This window comes from Coregonus clupeaformis, chromosome 24 (assembly GCF_020615455.1).
Source record: "Coregonus clupeaformis isolate EN_2021a chromosome 24, ASM2061545v1, whole genome shotgun sequence".
Classification (NCBI taxonomy): Eukaryota; Metazoa; Chordata; class Actinopteri; order Salmoniformes; family Salmonidae; genus Coregonus; species Coregonus clupeaformis.
In genome coordinates this window covers 31393560-31417406 of record NC_059215.1, presented here as the reverse complement: position 1 = coordinate 31417406, position 23847 = coordinate 31393560, and the positions used below count along the sequence as shown (strand labels likewise).

At 42.4% G+C, this 23847-nt stretch overlaps 1 protein-coding gene across 1 annotated transcript; it reads right to left on the bottom strand.

Annotated features, from left to right (window-relative positions):
* Positions 1-1516: 1516 nt before the first annotated feature.
* LOC121538305 (tyrosine-protein kinase HCK-like) lies at positions 1517-23179 on the bottom strand. Its single transcript, XM_041846182.1, has 13 exons — positions 23006-23179; positions 15578-15711; positions 13894-13933; positions 13448-13544; positions 13111-13206; positions 12919-13022; positions 12677-12826; positions 11136-11288; positions 10804-10986; positions 10604-10680; positions 3978-4131; positions 1934-2065; positions 1517-1791 (listed from the first exon to the last, which is right to left on the bottom strand). The coding sequence occupies exons 2-13, from the start codon at positions 15698-15700 to the stop codon at positions 1589-1591; spliced, it is 1512 nt and encodes a 503-aa protein (XP_041702116.1). The 5' UTR covers positions 15701-15711; positions 23006-23179; the 3' UTR covers positions 1517-1588.
* Between the last annotated feature and the right edge of the window lie 668 nt (positions 23180-23847).

The window sequence follows — 23847 nt, the reverse complement described above, 5'->3', positions numbered from 1 at the left end:
TACGTTTGCCCACTGACAAAGAAATGATCAGTCTATAATTTTAATGGTAGGTTTATTTGAACAGTGAGAGACAGAATAACAACAAAAAAATCCAGAAAAACGCATGTCATAAATGTTATAAATTTATTTGCATTTTAATGAGGGAAATAAGTATTTGACCCCCTCTCAATCAGAAAGATTTCTGACTCCCAGGTGTCTTTTATAAAGGTAACGAGCTGAGATTAGGAGCACACTCTTAAAGGGAGTGCTCCTAATCTCAGCTTGTTACCTGTATAAATGACACCTGTCCACAGAAGCAATCAATCAATCAGATTCCGAACTCTCCACTATGGCCAAGACCAAAGAGCTCTCCAATGATGTCAGGGACAAGATTGTAGACCTACACAAGGCTGGAATGGGCTACAAGACCATCGCCAAGCAGCTTGGTGAGAAGGTGACAAAAGTTGGTGCGATTATTTGCAAATGGAAGAAACACAAAATAACTGTCATTCTCCCTTGGCCTGGGGCTCCATGCAAGATCTCACCTCGTGGAGTTGCAATGATCATGAGAACGGTGAGGAATCAGCCCAGAACTACACGGGAGGATCTTGTCAATGATCTCAAGGCAGCTGGGACCATAGTCACCAAGAAAACAATTGGTAACACACTACGCCGTGAAGGACTGAAATCCTGCAGCGCCCGCAAGGTCCCCCTGCTCAAGAAAGCATATATACAGGGCCGTCTGAAGTTTGCCAATGAACATCTGAATGATTCAGAGGAGAACTGGGTGAAATTGTTGTGGTCATATGAGACCAAAATCGAGCTCTTTGGCATCAACTCAACTCGCCGTGTTTGGAGGAGGAGGAATGCTGCCTATGACCCCAAGAACACCATCCCCACTGTCATACATGGAGGTGAAACATTATGCTTTGGGGGTGTTTTTCTGCTAAGGGGACAGGACAACTTCACCGCATCAAAGGGACGATGGACGGGGCCATGTACCGTCAAATCTTGGGTGAGAACCTCCTTCCCTCAGCCAGGGCATTGAAAATGGGTTGTGGATGGGTATTCCAGCATGACAATGACCCAAAACACACAGTCAAGACAACAAAGGACTGGCTCAAGAAGAAGCACATTAAGGTCCTGGAGTGGCCTAGCCAGTCTCCAGACCTTAATCCCATAGAAAATCTGTGGAGGGAGCTGAAGGTTCGAGTTGCCAAACGTCAGCCTCGAAACCTTAATGACTTGGAGAAGATCTGCAAAGAGGAGTGGGACAAAATCCCTCCTGAGATGTGTGCAAACCTGGTGGCCAACTACAAGAAACGTCTGACCTCTGTGATTGCCAACAAGGGTTTTGCCACCAAGTACTAAGTCATGTTTTGCAGAGGGGTCAAATACTTATTTCCCTCATTAAAATGCAAATCAATTTATAACATTTTTGACATGCGTTTTTTTGGATTTTGTTGTTGTTATTCTGTCTCTCACTGTTCAAATAAACCTACCATTAAAATTATAGACTGATCATGTCTTTGTCAGTGGGCAAACGTACAAAATCAGCAGGGGATCAAATACTTTTTTCCGTCACTGTATCTGCCTGAATCATTCTGGCTCATGGCTGTTGCTGGTACTGGCTCTCTGTTGCGGTGTAGAAATCCTCCAGGACACTCTGCAGGTACTCAAAGGTGGGCCGGTCCTCGGGCTTGTTCTTCCAGCACTCCAACATGATGTCATAGAGCTCCTTCGGACAGCTGTCGGTGCGCTGCATGCGGTAACCTTTCTCCAGAGAGCGAATCACTTCTGGGTTCGTCATACCTAGATGATAGAGCCAGCACAGAAACACATCATTACAGGGGGACAAGGATCCTTACACTTCATTTCACTATCATTTAATTCATCATTCAATTAATATACAGTACAAGTACAGTAGAGTACATGTTCTCATTCAGGTCCTGACCTGGATATGGTGTGCGTCCATAGCTGATGATCTCGGTCAGAAGAATGCCAAAGGACCAGACATCTGATTTGATGGTGAAGGAGCCATAGTTGATTGCCTCCGGGGCCGTCCATTTGATGGGGAACTTTGCTCCTTTTAGGGAACAAGAGTAGGCTTTCTTACTCTACGTCTGTTGCACCCTGCTGTCACTGATAAATAATACAGCTTGTCTCACAATCACAACATCTTTTTTTCTGTTCAAACCCTGTCATTCATTCACTCCCACAGAACTCACTCTGACACACTGATATATCTCTCTTCACTGAAAGCCCCCCTTCCCTACTACTACTGTACTAATACAGTGAGGGAAAAAAGGATTTGATCCCCTGCTGATTTTGTAAGTTTGCCCACTGACAAAGAAATGGTCAGTCTATATAATTTGAATGGTAGGTTTATTTGAACAGTGAGAGACAGAATAACAACCAAAAAATCCAGAAAAACGCATGTCAAAAATGTTATAAATTGATTTGCATTTTAAATGAGGGAAATAAGTATTTCACCCCTCTGCAAAACATGACTTAGTACTTGGTGGCAAAACCCTTGTTGGCAATCACAGAGGTCAGACGTTTCTTGTAGTTGGCCACCAGGTTTGCACACATCTCAGGAGGGATTTTGTCCCACTCCTCCTTGCAGATCTTCTCCAAGTCATTCAGGTTTCGAGGCTGACGTTTGGCAACTCGAACCTTCAGCTCCCTCCACAGATTTTCTATGGGATTAAGGTCTGGAAACTGGCTAGGCCACTCCAGGACCTTAATGTGCTTCTTCTTGAACCACTCCTTTGTTGCCCTAGCCGTGTGTTTTGGGTCATTGTCATGCTGGAATATCCATCCACGACCCATTTTCAATGCCCTGGCTGAGGGAAGGAGGTTCTCACCCAAGATTTGACGGTACATGGCGCCGTCCATCGTCCCTTTGATGCGGTGAAGTTGTCCTGTCCCCTTAGCAGAAAAACATCCCCAAAGCATAATGTTTCCACCTCGATGTTTGACGGTGGGGATGGTGTTCTTGGGGTCATAGGCAGCATTCCTCCTCCTCCAAACACGGCGAGTTGAGTTGATGCCAAAGAGCTCGATTTTGGTCTCATCTGATCACAACACTTTCACCGAGTTCTCCTCTGAATCATTCAGATATTCATTGGCAAGCTTCAGATGGGCCTGTATATGTGCTTTCTTGAGCAGGGGGACCTTGCGGGCGCTGCAGCATTTCAGTCCTTCACGGCGTAGTGTGTTACCAATTGTTTTCTTGGTGACTATGGTCCCAGCTGCCTTGAGCTCATTGACAAGATCCTCCCGTGTAGTTCTGGGCTGATTCCTCACCATTCTCATGATCATTGCAACTCCACGAGGTGAGATCTTGCATGGAGCCCCAGGCCGAGGGAGATTGACAGTCCTTTTGTGTTTCTTCCATTTGCAAATAATCACACCAACTTTTGTCACCTTCTCACCAAGCTGCTTGGCGATGGTCTTGTAGCCCATTCCAGCCTTGTGTAGGTCTACAATCTTGTCCCTGACATCCTTGGAGAGCTCTTTGGTCTTGGCCATGGTGGAGAGTTTGGAATCTGATTGATTGATTGCTTCTGTGGACAGGTGTCTTTTATACAGGTAACAAGCTGAGATTAGGAGCACTCCCTTTAAGAGTGTGCTCCTAATCTCAGCTCGTGACCTGCATAAAAGACACCTGGGAGCCAGAAATCTTTCTGATTGAGAGGGGGTCAAATACTTATTTCCCTCATTAAAATGCAAATAAATTTATAACATTTTTGACATGCGTTTTTCTGGATTTTTGTTGTTGTTATTCTGTCTCTCACTGTTCAAATAAACCTACCATTAAAATTATAGACTGATCATTTCTTTGTCTGTGGGCAATCGTACAAAATCAGCAGGGGATCAAATACTTTTTTCCCTCACTGTATTTGTTAAATCAGCTGTTATGTTACAGTCATGAATTAACCATTATATGGTACAGACATGTTCCCCAAGGGGATAATGCTAGGTGCTAATCTTACCTTCCCTGGCTGTGTACTCATTGTCCTCGATGATTCGGGCGAGGCCAAAGTCAGCAATCTTGCACACCAGATCCTTTGAGACCAGGATGTTGGCGGCTCGCAGGTCTCGGTGGATATAGTTCCTCTGCTCGATGTAGGCCATACCTTCTGCAATCTATGGACAAAGACATGGTTAGATGTCAGAAGACGATAGAAAAGGGGGTAATCCAAACATAGTTCTCTGTTTGTTCACTCGGCAAAGGATCATAAGGAAAATAACATTCATTTTTGTAATCCAAAAGCAGGAGCATGGGCGCTCCCTTCTATTCCATCTCCCAAGTGATCTCAATGATTGATTTTGCAATATATCTGCTGTTTTCATGTGTCATTTTCTGATTTCAACCTGCAAAGTAAGTAGCCTCCCCTTACGAGACAGGATTTTGGAAGCCTGGCCACACGAGCCTACCCCTTAGGTTCTGCTATAGGATGATAAAATAAGCAGTCATCAAAATAATGATAATGATAGCGATAGTAATAAAGATAATGGACTTTCAATTTGCAAATTATGTTATTTACAAGCACTGATTACTCCAATACCAACTCAACTGGGACAATATTTCCTTCCCAACATACTGAGACCATCTGGGTTCCCTCTAAACTTACAACTACCATCAGGTTTTATTTTTCACCTCTCATTCCCGTCCCTCTCTCACGCCTATCTCTCTTTCTTTCTTTCTTTCTTTCTTTCTTTCTTTCTTTCTTTCTTTCTTTCTTTCTTTCTTTCTTTCTTTCTTTCTTTCTTTCTTTCTTTCTTTCTTTCTTTCTTTCTTTCTTTCTTTCTTTCTTTCTTTCTTTCTCACTCTCTTACACACACACACACACACACACACACACACACACACACACACACACACACACATACACATACACATATTGACTGACATATGCTATTATAGAACTAGATACACCTAATCTGTGTAACAATCTTAGATGAATAATTTAACATTACAAATCTGTCTTGGTAGATTTAAATCTGAACAGACTCATCCGACAATGTCTTCCTGTTCCCCTTCTCTTTCAGTTATTCTCTCTTTCTCTCTTTCCATTCCATTTCAATATCTTCCTAATTCTTCAATCCTCTCACCTCACTTCACTCTACAATCTACATACAACAGATGGCATAAACATACATACTCACAGCATAAGTTCATAAGTTCGGCTGTAATTTTGTATCTAATGGCAGGATGTGAGATATGTCAATTTTACAGTTTCATTATCCTTATACAGTACATACGTAGAACAAATCATCAGAAATAGAGGAATTCTGGGGGTATTGTAAAGCAGTAGGCTACAGTAAAAACACATTGGTGTAGCATTGGTGTAGCACGGTGTGTGTATACCATTTCTACCCCATGCAACATTGTTGTTGAAGATAACCTTTTCTATGTGACTTGGCAACTGGTACAGTATAACCTGTCTCTCTCTGCTTAACAAAATTAATCAGCTTACAGTGTATCAATGAAATTCAGATAATGAGTGGAATATATTGTTACAGTTTTTATCAATCACTTTGGCGCATTTTTCAGACCTGGTATATTTTCTAAACTCTTAAGTACACTGATAAGATGTGTAATGCCCCCTTTATTATGTTCATAACAATGCGGAGGGCTCCGTATAGCTCTGTATAAGTCTTCATTGACATGATTGGTTGATGGTAGGTGAGTGCGGTGCATCCTGAATAAACACAAACTTATTTCCTTGACAACTTCGTTTACAACAGCTCTGCTCTGCTCCGCGAAGCGCAAGAAGTATGAATGCCCTGACCTCTGCAGAGGCCGCATCGCAGTAAATGCTGTACGGCCAATGCAGATGCCAGAATGACCATACATTGGCTTTAACTGGAACATTAGCAAGCAGTTGCTTATCTACAGTTTGTTGATAGTATGACCATCTGCAGAACATCTACAGATGAAAAATCCAAATAAAGTGTGACCTGTTTTTTTTAAATCAGCACAAATTAGATTGAGCAATAAAAGCCCTACTCGTAGTCTTCTTAAATTAAACTAATTTTTGACAGTATGGAGCACAATACCACGGAGAACTTTTATTCCATAGGCTGGTATCCGCACTACTATGCAGCTGTTGCAAGAGCACATTTTTCACTGGCTGTCCACAGGTCGCATAAACAATGATTGATAGGCAGCTTAGCCTACACTTCTTCAATTCAACCATTATTGGGGTTAAATACACCTATACATTTGGGGAAAGGCCATCCACAACAACCACAATCTGGAAGGCGCGAATAATTGAGAGAGCAGCAGTGTGATTCACACAATTGATATGTAAATATCCATAATAGGCCTAAGTGATATCTGTACCGCCCATAGGCGCCCGTAGGCGGTACGACCGCATCCCCCCCCCCCCCCTAAGCGCGCATGCTATGTCTATTTCTATGGGCAGAAGCACTGTTCATGACACAAACTGTTCACACCCCTCTTGTTGGCGGAGAGAACATTTTGCAGGTTTAAAGCTTGTTTCCTGCAATGATATAAATGTTGCCATGTCTAATGTGTATTTGAGTGACTCGAACATTGCTACAAAATCGAACATTGCTACAAAATCTATCGGCTAAAAAACCAAGCTAAAAAACATTTCTGACAAGTTATAAATAGCTCTCCAAGGTATGCAATGACTGACATGACAAGAGGAAAACTGATGATTCACTATCCAATTTCGAAATTGCACCTTGTGAATTCTACTATTACAACTTTCAAGAGTAAATTGAAAGCCGGACAGAGCAATGCAAATAGTCCAGGTAGCCATGATTAGCTGTTCAGGAGTCTTATGGCTTGGGGTAGGAGCTGTTAAGAAGCCTTTGGACCTAGACTTGGCGCTCCGGTACCGCTTGACGTGTGGTAGCAGAGAGAACAGTCTATGACTAGGGTGGCTGGAGTCTTTGACACTGCCTGGTATAGAGGTCCTGGATGGCAGGAAGCTTGGCCCCAGTGATGTACTGGGCCGTACGCACTACCCTCTGTAGTGCCTTGCAGTCAGAGGCCGAGCAGTTGCCATACCAGGCGGTGATGCAACCAGTCAGGATGCTCTCGAGGACCCACGCCAAATCTTTTCAGTCTCCTGAGGGGGAATAGGCTTTGTCGTGCCCTCTTCACGACTGTCTTGGTGTGTTTGGACCATGATAGTTTGTTGGTGATGTGGACACCAAGGAACTTGAAGCTCTCAACCTGTTCCACTACAGCCCCATCGATGAGAATGGGGGCATGCTCAGTCCTCTTTTTTTCCCTGTAGTCCACAATCATCTCCTTTGTCTTGATCATGTTGAGGGAGAGGTTGTTATTTACATTTACATTTTAGTCATTTAGCAGACGCTCTTATCCAGAGCGACTTACAGGAGCAATTAGGGTTAAGTGCCTTGCTCAAGGGCACATTTACGTCATTTAGCAGACGCTCTAGACCAGAGCGACTCACAAATTGATGCATTCACCCTATAGCCAGTGGGATAACCACTTTTTTTTTTTGGGGGTAGAAGGATTACTTTATCCTATCCCAGGTATTCCTTAAAGAGGTGGGGTTTCAAATGTCTCCGGAAGGTGGTGAGCGACTCCGCTGTGTGTGTGGGGGGGGGTAGAAGGATTACTTTATCCTATCCCAGGTATTCCTTAAAGAGGTGGGGTTTCAAATGTCTCCGGAAGGTGGTGAGCGACTCCGCTGTGTGTGAGGGGGGGTAGGGTGGGGGGGGGGGTGGAGACCTCCTCCCTATAGGCTGTCTCATCGTTGTCGGTGATCAGGCCTACCATTGTTGTGTCATTGGCAAACTTAATGATGGTGTTGGAGTCGTGTCTGGCCATGCAGTCATGGGTGAACAGGGAGTACTGGAGGGAACTGAGCACGCACCCCTGAGGGGCCCTCGTGTTGAGGATCAGCGTGGCAGATGTGTTGTTACCTACCCTTACCACCTGGGGAGGCCCGTCAGGAAGTCCAGGATCCAGTTGCAGAGGGAGGTGTTTAGTCCCAGGGTCCTTAGCTTAGTGATGAGCTTTGAGTGCACTATGGTGTTGAACGCTGAGCTGTAGTCAATGAATAGCATTCTCACGTAGGTGTTCCTCTTGTCCAGGTGGGAAAGGGCAGTGTGGAGTGCAATAGAGATTGCATCATCTGTGGATCTGTTGGGTTGGTATGCAAATTGGAGTGGGTCTAGGGTTTCTGGGATAGTGGTGTTGATGTTAGCCATGACCAGCCTTTCAAAGCACATCATGGCTACAGACGTAAGTGCTACGGGTCGGTAGTCATTTAGGCAGGTTATCTTAGTGTTCTTGGGCACAGAGACTATGGTGGTCTGCTTGAAACATGTTGGTATTACAGACTCAGTCAGGAACATGTTGAAAATATCAGTGAAGACACTTGCCAGTTGGTCAGCACATGCTCAGAGTACACGTCCTGATAATCCGTCTGGCCCTGTGACCTTGTGAATGTTGACCTGCTTAAAAGTCTTACTCACATCGACAACGGAGAGCGTGATCACATAGTCATCCGGAACAGCTGATGCTCTCATGCATGTTTCAGTGTTGCTTGCCTCGAAGCGAGCATAGAAGTGATTTAGCTCGTCTGGTAGGCTTGTGTCACTGGGCAGTTCACGGCTGTGCTTCCTTTTGTAGTCTGTAATAGTTTGCAAGCCCTGCCACATCCGACGAGTGTCGGAGCCGGTGTAGTACGATTCAATCTTAGTCCTGTATTGACTCTTTGCCTGTTTGATGGTTCGTTGAAGGGCATAGCGGGATTTCTTATAAGCGTCCGGGTTAGAGTCCCACTCCTTGAAAGCGGCAGCTCTACCCTTTAGCTCAGTGCGGATGTTGCCTGTAATCCATGGCTTCTGGTTGGGGTATGTATGTACGGTCACTGTGGGGACGACGTCATCGATGCACTTATTGATGAAGACAGTGACTGATGTGGTGTACTCCTCAATGCCATCGGAAGAATCCCGGAACATATTCCAGTCTGTGCTGGCAAAACAGTCCTGTAGCTTAGCATCTGCGTCATCTGACCACTTCCTTATTAACCGAGTCACTGTTGCTTCCTGCTTTAGTTTTTGCTTATAAGCATGAATAAGGAGGATAGAATTATGGTCAGATTTGCCAAATGGAGAGCGAGGGAGAGCTTTGTACGCGTCTCTGTGTGTGGAGTAAAGGTGGTCTAGAGTTGCACATTAGAAATGAAGTAGAACGGATTTAAGTTTCCCTGCATTAAAGTCCCCGGCCACTAGGAGCGCTGCCTCTGGATGAGCATTTTCCTGTTTGCTTATGGCCTTATACAGCTCATTGAGTGCAATCTTAGTGCCAGCATCGGTTTGTGGTGGTAAATAGACAGCTACGAAAAATATAGAAGAAAACTCTCTTGGTAAATAGTGAGGTCTACAGCTTATCATGAGATACTCTACCTCAGGCGAGTAAAACCTTGAGACTTCCTTAGTATTAGATTTTATGCACCAGCTGTTGTTTACAAATATACACAGACCGCCACCCCTTGTCTTACCGGACCGTTCTATCCTGCCGATGTAGCGTATATCCCACCAGCTGTATGTTATCCATGTCGTCGTTCAGCCACGACTCAGTGAAACATAAGATATTACAGTTTTTATCGTCCTGTAGGTAGGATATCCTTGATCTTAGGTCGTCCATTTTGTTTTCAAATTATTGTACGTTGGCTAATAGGATTGATGGAAGAGGCAGATTACTCGCTCACTGTCGGATCCTTACAAGGCACCCCGACCTATGTCCACGATATCTACGTCTCTTTCTCATACGAATGACGGGGATTTGGGCCTTGTCGTGTGTCTGTAGAATATCCTTTGCGTCCGACTCGTTGAAGAAAAAATCGTCCAATATGAGGTGAGTAATCGCTGTCCTGATATCCAGAAGCTCTTTTTGGTCATAAGAGACGGTGGCAGAAACATTATTGTACAGAATAAATTACAAAAACGGCAGCCATCTCCTCCGGCGCCATTTGGATACAATGTACCAAAGTGATTAAAAAAAAGTAAATACAACCAAGGTATTTCAGTAGTGCATTGTACACTACACTATAATTTCAAATGTTAGCACATAAAGTGACTCCACTTTGTCCTATTGAAGCTGGCTGATGGAGGATGATGATATAGTATTTACAGCCACATATTCCAATGTAAATTGATACATTTATGATGAAAAATATAGAATTTTACAGTGTTCAGCAATCATCAAACTATATAGGTAAACTAGGCAGGCACTATACAATTTTGCTTCAGTAGTTATCAGTTTTGAGCAGTTTTATTAAGTGATAGTTAATATTGTTAACAAATGACAAGAAAATCATATAAAAAGTAAGGTGAATATTGCATTGTGAAAAGCAGATACTTACACTGAATATGTATGCAAATTGTCAGAGTGATTTGGTGCAGTGAACAAGTGATTTTGTGAATTTGTTTGCTGTACTCAGTCAATTGAAAATGTGCTTAGAGTTTTGAAATATGAGACATTTTGATAATCTGTTTAGATTGTTGTTCCTAGAGTTGTGAAAATGTACCACATACTTGTGAAAATTGCACGAGTGATTGAAAAAAAAACTAACTGTGAGATACGGTAGCTGAATCTCACCTGTGCACAGAAGTCAATGAGTTTGGGGAGCTGAACACGTTTGCCCTCATCACTCTTCAAGAAGTCCAGCAAACTGCCTAAAGACACACACACACACATGCACACACAAAAACAGAATTCAATGACAGAAATACACTGACAGGAAATGTACTGTATGGTAATGTTAATGTATAGAAAATGTCAAACTGTAGTGTACACACCCTTTTCCATGTACTCTGTGATGATGTAGATGGGTTCCTCTTTGGTAACCACAGCGTTCAGACGGACCAGCTTGTCGTGCTGCAGGGCCTTCATCAGGTTAGCCTCGTCCAGGAAAGCCTCCACAGACATCGTGCCAGGCTTCATGGTCTTCACTGCCACCTTGGTGTGCTTGTTGTATGTAGCTACAGCAAAATATACAAAGACAACCACATTAGCCATGCTCAGTTCACAGCTTGCTAAAAACAAGATGTTTTCAGAATACATATACACTTATTCTAATCTCCCAGTATTGGTCCAAACATAACCTTCTCAGAATGATTGAGTAACTCACCCATCCAGACCTCTCCGAACTGGCCAGCCCCGAGCCTCCTGTCAAGTTTGAGGGACTCCCGAGGGATCTCCCAGGCATCCTTCTCCCAGGGCTTCTGGGGCTTGGGACTGAGGCAGGGGCTGGTCAAGGCCTGGCACAGACCATCTCCCTGCTCTATAGGAAGCAAACATATCCAATGAGAGTAAGACATCCACACACAAAGCTCTGAATCATACAGGACATTAACTGAATGTATTTTTTAACTGTGCATAACACATTAATAAACACATAGAAAGTGAACACTGCTGGAGGCCATATAGACTATGTGCCCATTTCAGATGAGGCAGCCAGCAGAGGGGGCTGTTTACCTCAAACTGTCACTATCCGCTTTAGTAACAGTGGCTGCTGGGTTGTATCCATAGAGATAGATAGAGAACTCTAGTTGGATATAAACTATTTTTGCATGGACATTGCCATAGAGTACCACAGTATGAGTCATAACATTTACATTACATTTTAGTCATTTAGCAGACGCGCTTATCCAGAGCGACTTACAGTTAGTGCATACATTATTTTTTGTATTTTTCAAACCCACAACCCTGGCGTTGCAAACACCATGCTCTACCAACTGAGCTACATCCCTGCCGGCCATTCCCTCCCCTACCCTGGACGACGCTAGGCCAATTGTGCGCCGCCCCATAATACCCATAAAACCTAGCGGTCAAACAAGGAAATGGTTCCAGTCATTTTTCTACCATTCATTTTTCCCAAAGGGGATTTTAGAAACACTTAAAATAAGGGCTGTGTTTCGTGTAGGCTTACCCTGGCGTGAAGTTTTGATAACCGTGTAAATCTCTCTAGGACAAGGTGACTTTTACCAATATATTTGCCTGTATTTACCCCCAAAATGGAATGCTAATGTTGCTATCACAAAGAACTACAAATGCCATGATGATCTGGACAAGACTGCCGAATCAAGGCAAAGGTAAGAATCTCTGGATTAACTATCTAATGTTAACTACATTTAGAAATTAATAAATTGTCAAAAAGTCAATAATTCTGTGAACTGTCTTGTGCAAGTTTTTTACACAATACCTTTAAGCAAAGGTGTCAGCTAGAGATGACGTGCAGGTGCTTGCTGGGATTTGTAGTCTTGCATGATGTCTACTTTGATGCTAATTAGCATTTACGAATCTGAGAGTAAATAGAGCCGAATATATTGATAAAAGTCACCTTGTCCGAGAGAGATTTACATGGTTATCAAAACGTCACGCCAGGGTAAGCCTACACAAAACAGACCTTATTTTAATAATAATAAAATAATATGCCATTTAGCAGACGCTTTTATCCAAAGCGACTTACAGTCATGCGTGCATACATTTTTTAAAAGTGTTTGTAAAATTCCATTTGGGAAAAAATTCCATGTTTGACCTTAGGTTTTATGGGTATTATGACACCTCCATAGAGGGCTTCCAGCATTTTAAAATAGTCAACTGATATCTCTATCTATCTATCTCTATGGGTGTATCCCTGTGTATTATGGCCATGCTGTTGGCACTCACTCTTATAGTGGCTGACCAGTTCCTGCAGGGTGTTGAAGGTGATGCGTGGGGAGATATAGAAGCCACCGTTGTCCAGTGTACGGATCTTGTAATGCTTGACTGTGTCTCCTGATTGGGAATCACTGTCCCTTACGGATAGGGAGTAGCTGCCTGTAGCAGAAAGGAGAGAGGGTGTTAGCTCGTTAAATGTGTAAAGGTTTGTTTGTATGTGTGTATGTTTAAGAGCTTTTTAACTTGCTCACCCTTGGTGGTCTCACTGTCACGGATCATGAACGATCCTGTTTTGTTTCCTGATGCCAGCAGCTGCCTCTCTGCATCTTTCCTGATCACTCCTTTAAAGAACCACCTGGATGATGGTAAATGTATATCACACTGATTCCTTTGAGCAGCTCTACTCACAAACTATTCACACAGTGCACTGATAAAACACTTACTCTTCGGTTTCAAGGCTGTCTATGGCTACATAGTTACTTGGGATGTAGCCTTCCTTGCCTGTGCTAATTAACTGTGCTCTCCACCATTCTCCAGATCTGCAGAGAGAGCATGAGAGCGAGAGAGAGCGAGAGAGAGCGAGAGAGAGCAAGAGAGAGCAAGAGAGAGAGACAGAGAGAGAGAGAGAGAGAGACCAGAGACCAGAGAGAGAGACCAGAGACCAGAGACCCAAAGACCCAAAGACCCAGAGAGTGAGAGGTGTGGTCATAGGTATTCAATACACTGCTATGTATGGGTAAGGATGCATCATGTTTGTGTGTAAATGTCAGATACACTCACTCCTGTAAGATTCTAAGCTTGTCTCCCTTCTTGAAGCCCAGGTCTCCATGATTTACACCCTCATAGTCATACAGTGCAATGGCAATGCTCTCAGGACCTGGAGGGGGAGGGAGCAGAGAACGCAAGTGTGTGTGTGTGTGTGTGTGTGTGTACAGGTGTGCGTGTGTATGTGCATGCACGCATATGACAAAGAAAGACTTGTGGGTGACTTCATGTGCAACTTTACATTCTTAATACAACAACAGTGCTTTGCCTGGGTCACTAAATATGTCTGGCTGCTTTCCTATTATAACAGTGGCCTCATTATATGACAACAAACGGTAACCCATTTTAGATTTACAGTATGTGGTGTGCTGTTCAAAATACAGTGTGACACAGTAATAGTTCCTACATCACAGACTCAAGTAAGCAATGTGAGTCCTGTAACTTTTATGCGTCATACTCACCATTAGAGGGGACTGGAGGGGCAATGGATATGGTTCTGTTCTGTAAAGACAATATGAGATTGAAGTCTTGAGGAGAACCATGGGAAATGTAGTATAGTATAGTATATTATAGTTGTAGTGTAGTATAGTATAGTTGGGAGAAAGTGAGTGAGACAGAGAAGGAGATGTGTGTAAGCAAGAGTGCGATAGACCGATAGAAAATAGGAATGTAAGTAAAACAGAAATAGAGGAGAGCCATTTCAATTCAATTACTAAATGTCTGTCCAATGATCACAAACTAATTTCTGCACTTGTTTGTTGTGCTACTTCCTCTTCCTCATTCTGAATAACAGAGCGTACAGTCATATCCCAGCTAGCACATAACGTTCTGAGAACCATATGTTTCTTAGAGCTTGGTGAGAGCCTGGTTGTCCAATGGTTATTTTGCATACAACCTTCTCACAAATATCTGGGAATGGTGCAGAATAGTTGCTTGGCTTTGGAACATTCTCAGCACATTGAAGGAACTTGACAGAAAAACACAATTTTCTTGGTATTTGCAGAACGTTTCCTAAAAGTTCAAACATGGTTATATATAATTTCAATGTTGGTAATGTTCTAGGAATGTTGTCTTATTGGTTGAATAGTTATGCACGCTCAAGTTATCCGTTTTTTGGTCTTATTTCTTGTTTGTTTCACTAGAAAACATATTTTGCATCTTCAAAGTGGTAGGCATGTTGTGTAAATGAAATGATACAAACCCCCCCAAAAAATCAATTTTAATTCCAGGTTGTAAGGCAACAAAATAGGAAAAATGCCAAGGGGGGTGAATACTTTCGCAAGCCACTGTACATTCCATTCTCAGCATCAACAAAACAGAAGATTATAGGTTTGAATCTCACTGATGCCATGTTACAATACAAAATAAATGTGTTTCATGATGAATGCCCAAGGAATGTCCATGCGTCCTATCTGTGCTTGGAGTTCCAAAAAGTTTAAACCAAATAAGATAGCAGTGTTATTAAAATACTTATTGTTGGAAGACTTCCTTAGTTTTAAGGAAGTCATTCAAAAAACTCCAAATAACCCACAATTTTAATTCTCAGAGCGTTAATAAAGCTTCCCAGGAAGACATTCAAGAAACCGGAGTAAAACGTTCTCAGAACATCCCTGCAATCTAAATATAAACGTTCCCATAACAGGCAACATTTTTACTTCTGTTCTCAGAACATTAAAAAAACGTTTAGTTTTACCACAACCAATATGAAACCAAAAACATATGTTCCCACAACTTCCAAGGAACCAGATGTGCTAGCTGGGATTACAATTAACACACAGGAAGTAATGACCACCCCAGACACCAAAGGAAACCTACTTACAGATCAGTCACTTGGACTTGGCAACAGAGAGTCTAGCAGTAATGCAAATAAGTAACAACTGGCTAGAACAGCACTTATTTGTGTAACGCACCTCACAAATCAATTATCTGCACATAAGGTCAATGACAACTACACATACTCATTAGAATGTCCCTTCCACTGACCCTGTCTCACACTGAAGTTTTTCCCTAGCCATGTTCTTTATACAATTCTCTCTCTCTCTCTCTCTATCTCTATCTCTATCTCTATCTCTCTCTCTCTCTCTGTCCTCCAACATCATAATCTTTGTCATCATAATCACCCCAACCCCCCCGGTGTTCACTTACAGCCTTGGTCCCTGTGGTGGGGTCTTTGACGTACTGGCCTGTCTGAGTCTGGTTCAGAGAGTCGTCATTGACCACTCCTTTGCTGCTGGGATCCTGCTGCTCATTGGACCCCACACAGCCCATGGTGGAAGAACCTAAAAATGTGTTTTTTCAAAAATATCAGTCAGAATACAACGTCTGTTCACTACATTTAGACTGGAGTTTACTATAAGCTACAGTATGGATTTACTTGCCGTACGCTCTGAGGGTGACCGTTTACTGTAATATTTCCCATACAAGCCTACAGTGCTGTTACACAGCTGTTTAAAAGCAAAAAAGTCATAATCACCAGCGTGACACCCAACTAGCAAAACACAGCCCCGCCTTTGAGACAGACGGTTAAACATGTGCTGTTGGTGATTGGTGGCATGAAGAGCTTTTTTTTTTTTTTTTATTAAACCATAACATGGTAGGGCTATGTTCAGAGTCATATGGAGGGAAATTAGAGAGAGGGGGAATTCCTATGATTGAATAGTGTCTGTATGAGAGAGACAGGACCTGTCGTTTTATTGTTCATCTGTGTTGACAAAAACAGATGAGATGCAGTATTAAAAATGAGCGTGAAAGAGAGAGTGAAAGAGAGAGAGAAAGAGAGAGAGAGAGAGAGAGAGAGAGAGAGAGAGAGAGAGAGCCTTTAAGTTATAGTGAAAATACACCACTGAGTGTGAGCATGGATGAGTGAGTGCATATACAGTGGGGGGAAAAAGTATTTAGTCAGCCACCAATTGTGCAAGTTCTCCCACTTAAAAAGATGAGAGAGGCCTGTAATTTTTATCATAGGTACACGTCAACTATGACAGACAAAATTAGGGAAAAAAATCGAGAAAATCACATTGTAGGATTTTTTATGAATATATTTGCAAATTATGGTGGAAAATAAGTATTTGGTCACCTACAAACAAGCAAGATTTCTGGCTCTCACAGACCTGTAACTTCTTCTTTAAGAGGCTCCTCTGTCCTCCACTCGTTACCTGTATTAATGGCACCTGTTTGAACTTGTTATCAGTATAAAAGACACCTGTCCACAACCTCAAACAGTCACACTCCAAACTCCACTATGGCCAAGACCAAAGAGCTGTCAAAGGACACCAGAAACAGAATTGTAGACCTGCACCAGGCTGGGAAGACTGAATCTGCAATAGGTAAGCAGCTTGGTTTGAAGAAATCAACTGTGGGAGCAATTATTAGGAAATGGAAGACATACAAGACCACTGATAATCTCCCTCGATCTGGGGCTCCACGCAAGATCTCACCCCGTGGGGTCAAAATGATCACAAGAACGGTGAGCAAAAATCCCAGAACCACACGGGGGGACCTAGTGAATGACCTGCAGAGAGCTGGGACCAAAGTAACAAAGCCTACCATCAGTAACACACTACGCCGCCAGGGACTCAAATCCTGCAGTGCCAGACGTGTCCCCCTGCTTAAGCCAGTACATGTCCAGGCCCGTCTGAAGTTTGCTAGAGTGCATTTGGATGATCCAGAAGAGGATTGGGAGAATGTCATATGGTCAGATGAAACCAAAATATAACTTTTTGGTAAAAACTCAACTCGTCGTGTTTGGAGGACAAAGAATGCTGAGTTGAATCCAAAGAACACCATACCTACTGTGAAGCATGGGGGTGGAAACATCATGCTTTGGGGCTGTTTTTCTGCAAAGGGACCAGGACGACTGATCCGTGTAATGGAAAGAATGAATGGGGCCATGTATCGTGAGATTTTGAGTGAAAACCTCCTTCCATCAGTAAGGGCATTGAAGATGAAACGTGGCTGGGTCTTTCAGCATGACAATGATTCCAAACACACCGCCAGGGCAACGAAGGAGTGGCTTCATAAGAAGCATTTCAAGGTCCTGGAGTGGCCTAGCCAGTCTCCAGGTCTCAACCCCATAGAAAATCTTTGGAGGGAGTTGAAAGTCTGTGTTGCCCAGCGACAGCCCCAAAACATCACTGCTCTAGAGGAGATCTGCATGGAGGAATGGGCCAAAATACCAGCAACAGTGTGTGAAAACCTTGTGAAGACTTACAGAAAACGTTTGACCTGTGTCATTGCCAACAAAGGGTATATAACAAAGTATTGAGAAACTTTTGTTATTGACCAAATACTTATTTTCCACCATAATTTGCAAATAAATTCATTAAAAATCCTACAATGTGATTTTCTGGAGAAAAAAAATCTCATTTTGTCTGTCATAGTTGACGTGTACCTATGATGAAAATTACAGGCCTCTCTCATCTTTTTAAGTGGGAGAACTTGCACAATTGGTGGCTGACTAAATACTTTTTTCCCCCACTGTATGATGGCATATAGATGGCATATATTACTTTTGTTTAAACTTTGACACACTGTGTATAACACACTGTGACTAAGGCAATTGTTCATAGAACACTTTCAAACTGCTATTTTTTAAAGTGACGAGGGAATGAAGTGATGTTTATCAGTCTGAGAGATTCCCTTACTTTAACCTAACAGAAGAAAACTATTAACTTCCCTTTTTCATTTAAACTGTGTTCCTCTTTGTGACAGCAGGATCAGTTTCTTTTTAACAGTTAAAGTTTAACTTCCAGCAAACCAATTTATGCTTACAGACTCCAACACCACTAAAAAGGCCAAATGGTTATTGTGATTGGAAAAGGTTCAATCTATCATTATGCTTCCCCATGCCAGTATGCCAGGCTACAGGTATAGGACCCTACCCCCCCCACTCCTCCCTCCGGTTCTCAGGAGAAGACACTTCTCCCTGACTATCAAGTGTTGTATCATGAAAAAGTGTCTCTGGTGGTAGGCCAAACCATTCTCATCCATTTACAAACCTCCTCAGCCTCTTATCAACCACTCACATCGTCCATTTATCTCATCAAACCATGACACACATGGTATGTATGTCCTGTACAGAGGAAGTTAACTGGTGGTGATGCTCAGACCATAGACGCAGAGAACCACCCTGCTCTTTAGAAAGTGCCCCTTCATCCTTATTGTCTCCATCCATCTTTCTCTCCACGTCACTTGATCCAATCAGCCCCTAATAACACCCCCAATCATCCTCCTCCTTCTGTCTCTGGCAATGTCTGTCTGTCTGTCTGTCTGTCTCTAACCATCATATTACCCACAGATGCTAATCTAGTTAGCTGTGAGAGCCCTGTGCCATGTGTACCTCTGGCCCTAACCGCTATCATGGCATCTGCTGCAGGGCAGGCGGCGGGCGGCTGGGACTGGGAGTGGACACCATGTGAAAAACAGCACTGCTAAACCTCCTCTGCTAGTACGCTCACACAATGCCATGCCATGGAACCAGGCACCAGGCACAATACACACACATAACATATGAAACATATGGAAGCAAGTTTCGGGTGTGATGTGACCATTTACATTTTCTTTTTTTTACAAAATCCACAATAATTACTTTCCATCATGGGTTAGAACCTAAATTATTTTCTGAACAGAACCCCTATTTTTTCTGTTCCGTTCAAGTTTCTGAACTGGTTCGAACCAAAAAAAGGTAATGGTTCATATAGTTCCTTTTCCTTCTTTTTTTAAAGCCTGTGAAATCTACAGTTTTGACAAAATAGCTCATTAATTTACTCTACCAATTAGCACGGATAGAGAAGCTTGCTATGGAACACGTAATAGTTGTTTAGTTTCAAGTTTTGTATGTACAGGATACACATGTACACCGTCCAAAGAAATTCTTACTTGCAGGTTCCTTCTCGATTATGCAACAACAATAAGAAACAATAAAAGATTAGAATACGAACATAAAGTAAATGGCTCAGTACAATAGAATAAACATTGTAGCATAAGTATAATACTGGAAGGCACAATTTATAATACAATATTTACAGTTGAAGTCGGAAGTTTACATACACCTTAGCCAAATACATTTAAACTCAGTTTTTCACAATTCCTGACATTTAATCCTAGTAACACTTCCCTGTCTTAGGTCACTTAGGATCACCACTTTATTTTAAGAATGTGAAATGTCAGAATAATAGTAGAGAGAATAATTTATTTCAGCTTTTATTTCTTTCATCACATTCCCAGTGGGTCAGAAGTTTACATACACTCTATTAGTGTTTGGTAGCATTGCCTTTAAATTGTTTAACTTGGGTCAAACATTTCGGGTAGCCTTCCACAAGCTTCCCACAATAAGTTTGGTGAATTGTGGCCCATTCTTCCTGACAGAGCTGGTGTAACTGAGACAGGTTTGTAGGCCTCCTTGCTTGCACACGCTTTTTCAGTTCTGCCCACAAATGTTCTATAGGATTGAGGTCAGGGCTTTGTGATGGCCACTCCAATACCTTGACTTTGTTGTCCTTAAGCCATTTTGCCACAACTTTGGAAGTATGCTTGGGGTCATTGTCCATTTGGAAGACAGATTTGCGACCAAGCTTTAACTTCCTGACTGATGTCTTGAGATGTTGCTTCAATATATCCACATAATTTTCCTTCCTCATGATGCCATCTAGTTTGTGAAGTGCACCAGTCCCTCCTGCAGCAAAGCACCCCCACAGCATGATGCTGCCACCCCTGTGCTTCATGGTAGGGATGGTGTTCTTCGGCTTGCAAGCTACCCCCTTTTTCCTCCAAATATAACGATGGTCATTATGGCCAAACAGTGCTATTTTTGGTTCATCAGACCAGAGGACAGTTCTCCAAAAAGTACAATCTTTGTCCCAATGTGCAGTTGCAATCCATAGTCTGGCTTTTTTATGGCGGTTTTGGAGCAGTGGCTTCTTCCTTGCTGAGTGGCCTTTCAGGTTATGTTGATATATAACTCGTTTTACTGTGGATATAGATACTTTTGTACCTGTTTCCTCCAGCATCTTCACAAGGTCCTTTGCTGTTGTTCTGGGATTGATTTGCACATTTCGCACCAAAGTACGTTCATCTCTAGGAGACAGAACGCGTCTCCTTCCTGAGCGGTATGACGGCTGCGTGGTCCCATGGTGTTTATACTTGCGTACTATTGTTTGTACAGATGAACGTGGTACCTTCAGGCTTTTGGAAATTGCTCCCAAGGATGAACCAGACTTGTGGAGGTCTACAATTATTTTCTGAGGTCTTGGCTTATTTCTTTTGATTTTCCCATGATGTCAAGCAAAGAGGCACTGAGTTTGAAGGTAGGCCTTGAAATACATCCACAGGTACACCTCCAATTGACTCAAATTATGTCAATTAGCCTATCAGAAGCTTCTAAAGCCATGACATCATTTTCTGGAATTTTCCAAGCTGTTTAAAGGCACAGTCAACTCAGTGTATGTCAACTTCTGACCCACTAGAATTGTGATACAGTGAATTATAAGTGAAATAATCTGTCTGTAAACAATTGTTGGAAAAATTACTTGTGTCATGCACAAAGTAGATGTCCTAACCGACTTGCCAAAACTATAGTTTGTTAACAAGAAATGTGTGGAGTGGTTGAAAAACGAGTTTTAATGACTCCAACCTAAGTGTATTTAAACTTCCGACTTCAACTGTACATGTGTTTTGGGGAAGAGGGATTGGGGGTCAAGTGTTTAAACTGTGTAGTATTTAGCAATAATAAATAAGAGTCTGGTAGCAGCAGTTGTGATGTGTATGTAGCATGAATGTATATGTGTGTGTGTGGGTGTGTGTGTGAGTGTGTGTGTGCTCAGGTGCAGAGAGTCAGTGCAAGTGGTCAGTCCAGGTTTTTTGCTACTGCAGGCTCAAGATGCTACTGAAATTTCACCGGTGGGGAAAGAGCGAGAGAGAGGGGTGGACAAGGAAGCACCTTGGTTTGAACCGGTTCAGGGAACAGAACTGGTTCAAGCCAAGCCCCTTCCATGTACTCACTCACGCCCTGGTTTCCATCAAGAAATAGATTACAATCCATGAATAGGCGTTGCATTTATATACATACAGTGTGCATATTGTAGGCGGTGTTGGTATCAGTAGGCTAAGCAACTTTTGGTTCCTCTTTATCATTTTTTAATACAGTATAGGCTAGAGAAAAAGCAGTGAGACAGAGGCTCATCAAAATGAAAAATAAATTAATATCTCAACATTCCTGGGATAACAATATGTAAAAATTTTGAATAAACTGTTCATATAAATCTCACCTTCAACGCCATTTATGTGAACATTCTAATTCTGTAGTTTCTGAATTGTCATAGTGTTCTCCCGAGTAGCTGTGCCACTAGAAATCCTGGTTCGAATCCAGGCTCTGTCGTAGTTGGCCGTGACCGGGAGACCCATGGGGCGGCGCACAATTGGCGTCGTCCAGGGTAGGGGAGGGAATGGCCGGTTGGTAGAGCATGGCGTTTGCAACGCCAGGGTTGTGGGTTTGATTCCCACGGGGGCCAGTATGAAAAATAATAATAAATAATGTATGCACTCACTAACTGTAAGTCGCTCTGGATAAGAGTAGATTAATCAAAATTGACTTTGAAGTTGTGCTGATGATATTGGGAAATGCCTTCAAAGCCGACCACTCGGGAAACCGTGAGGGCTCTTCCCATGACTCCAGATTCGAAGGTCGCGTGTTCTATCCCAGTGGTAGACACTATTTTTTATTTTATTTTAACCCTATCCCAAACCTTAACCCTGACCTTACCATTAATAATGAATGCCTAAACATAATGTTTTAACCCTATCCAAAACCTTAACCCTTAACCCAATGAGTCCCACCATAACGCCAGCGCGTTTTGGAATTCTAACCCCATTTAAAAAACGTATGTTTGAGCTACAAACTTCTAGGTTATACTATTTGTTTGTGAGACAAGGGCGGATCGCGAATGCACCCGGGCAGGGTCATTTATACAGAAATGTCTGTAGCGTCTGAATGGTTAAAGCTACAGCTATCTATGAAAAGCTGAGACTCACGAACACGCACATGTAACCTGTTCTGCTCTGTTCTGCTCACAAGCTATACAATAATCGTTAGAAGGTAAGGCGTTCTTCTACATAGAAAATCATAGGAAATCCCAGTACATAGTGTCTATAATACTGTAATAAACTGAGCAGGAAGCAACCCAGGGTGTTAAAAACACTTCGAAATTTAACATTTGGAGCAATTTCGTAATTTCATGTTTGGAGAAAGGTGGATAAACGTCCGAATTTGAAGTCAAATTGGTAAAACCGTGAGATCTTGTTGAGTTTACATATATATAAAAATGCATTAGAATACACTTCTGCAATACCTAGGCCTACATTAGCCTATAACACGGTCATAACCCTTTAATGCGCAATTTTCATAATGCCACTAACTGAATGACCCAGATGGGAAATGCTTTAAGACAACAGCCATCTGTTCATCTACTTTTATTCTTTAAGAAATGCTTATTGCCTATGGTATGAATATCAGTGAGGATACACATTCCCCTTGTAGTATAGGCTAGTGGTCTAGAAGAAAACATTTGAGGGAGTTACCTCGTTCCAACCAGCTGTATATTCCACGTTCTCTAACGCTGAATTATTTATATTCTTTAGAAAGCGCTCCTTTTCCTTTTATGTCGGCTCTTCCATCCCGTGATTCTAGTTCAGATAGAAAGAGCTGAAGGGTGCGTTCTATTTGTATACGAGGAAGTTAGTGCCTCGCATCTAACTGCGCACGATGAACTTTCTCTCTGTCTCTGTCACATCAATCATAATCTCGCCCACCAGCCGGGTCTCTCTCTGTCTATGCGTTGGTCTATTGGTCAGCAATTCGAGCCTGGGGACGAGGTTAATTCAATCATGAGCCTGCTATCTTTGCGGGCTGGATATATTTTTTCAGACTCTTTCAGAAAGTAGCCTACTAAACCTAGAGATGGTCTGAGTATGGACACTTAAAAATACAAATAAGAAAATACACATGATGTTTCTTGAAAACAAATTATGTTTCAAATATACTGTAGTTAGCCTATCTCTGTCTATATAGGCCTACAGTTAACTCTTTTTGTGGCTTGAATTAGAAATGTTGTCTTAAAAAATATTATTAAAGTTCCTCCAAATTTCTACAGTTTGTTTTGGTACCTGCTGTAAGATATTATCTTTGTTGAATATCTAAATTGCACATAACTGCTGTATCAATTCTCAATAGCTCTCCTCTTTGAAACAAAAACGTACAAATGCAATATGTTGAAATGGGATCACGAATGGCATGGGGACAAATTAGCCCGAGCAGCATACTCCACTGGAGTCACAGACAAAATCCCACAGTCACAGAGGGCATGGAGCATGGTGGCATGGGCGGATCGGGCCATGTAAGTACATAAAAAAATCCTCTGTCT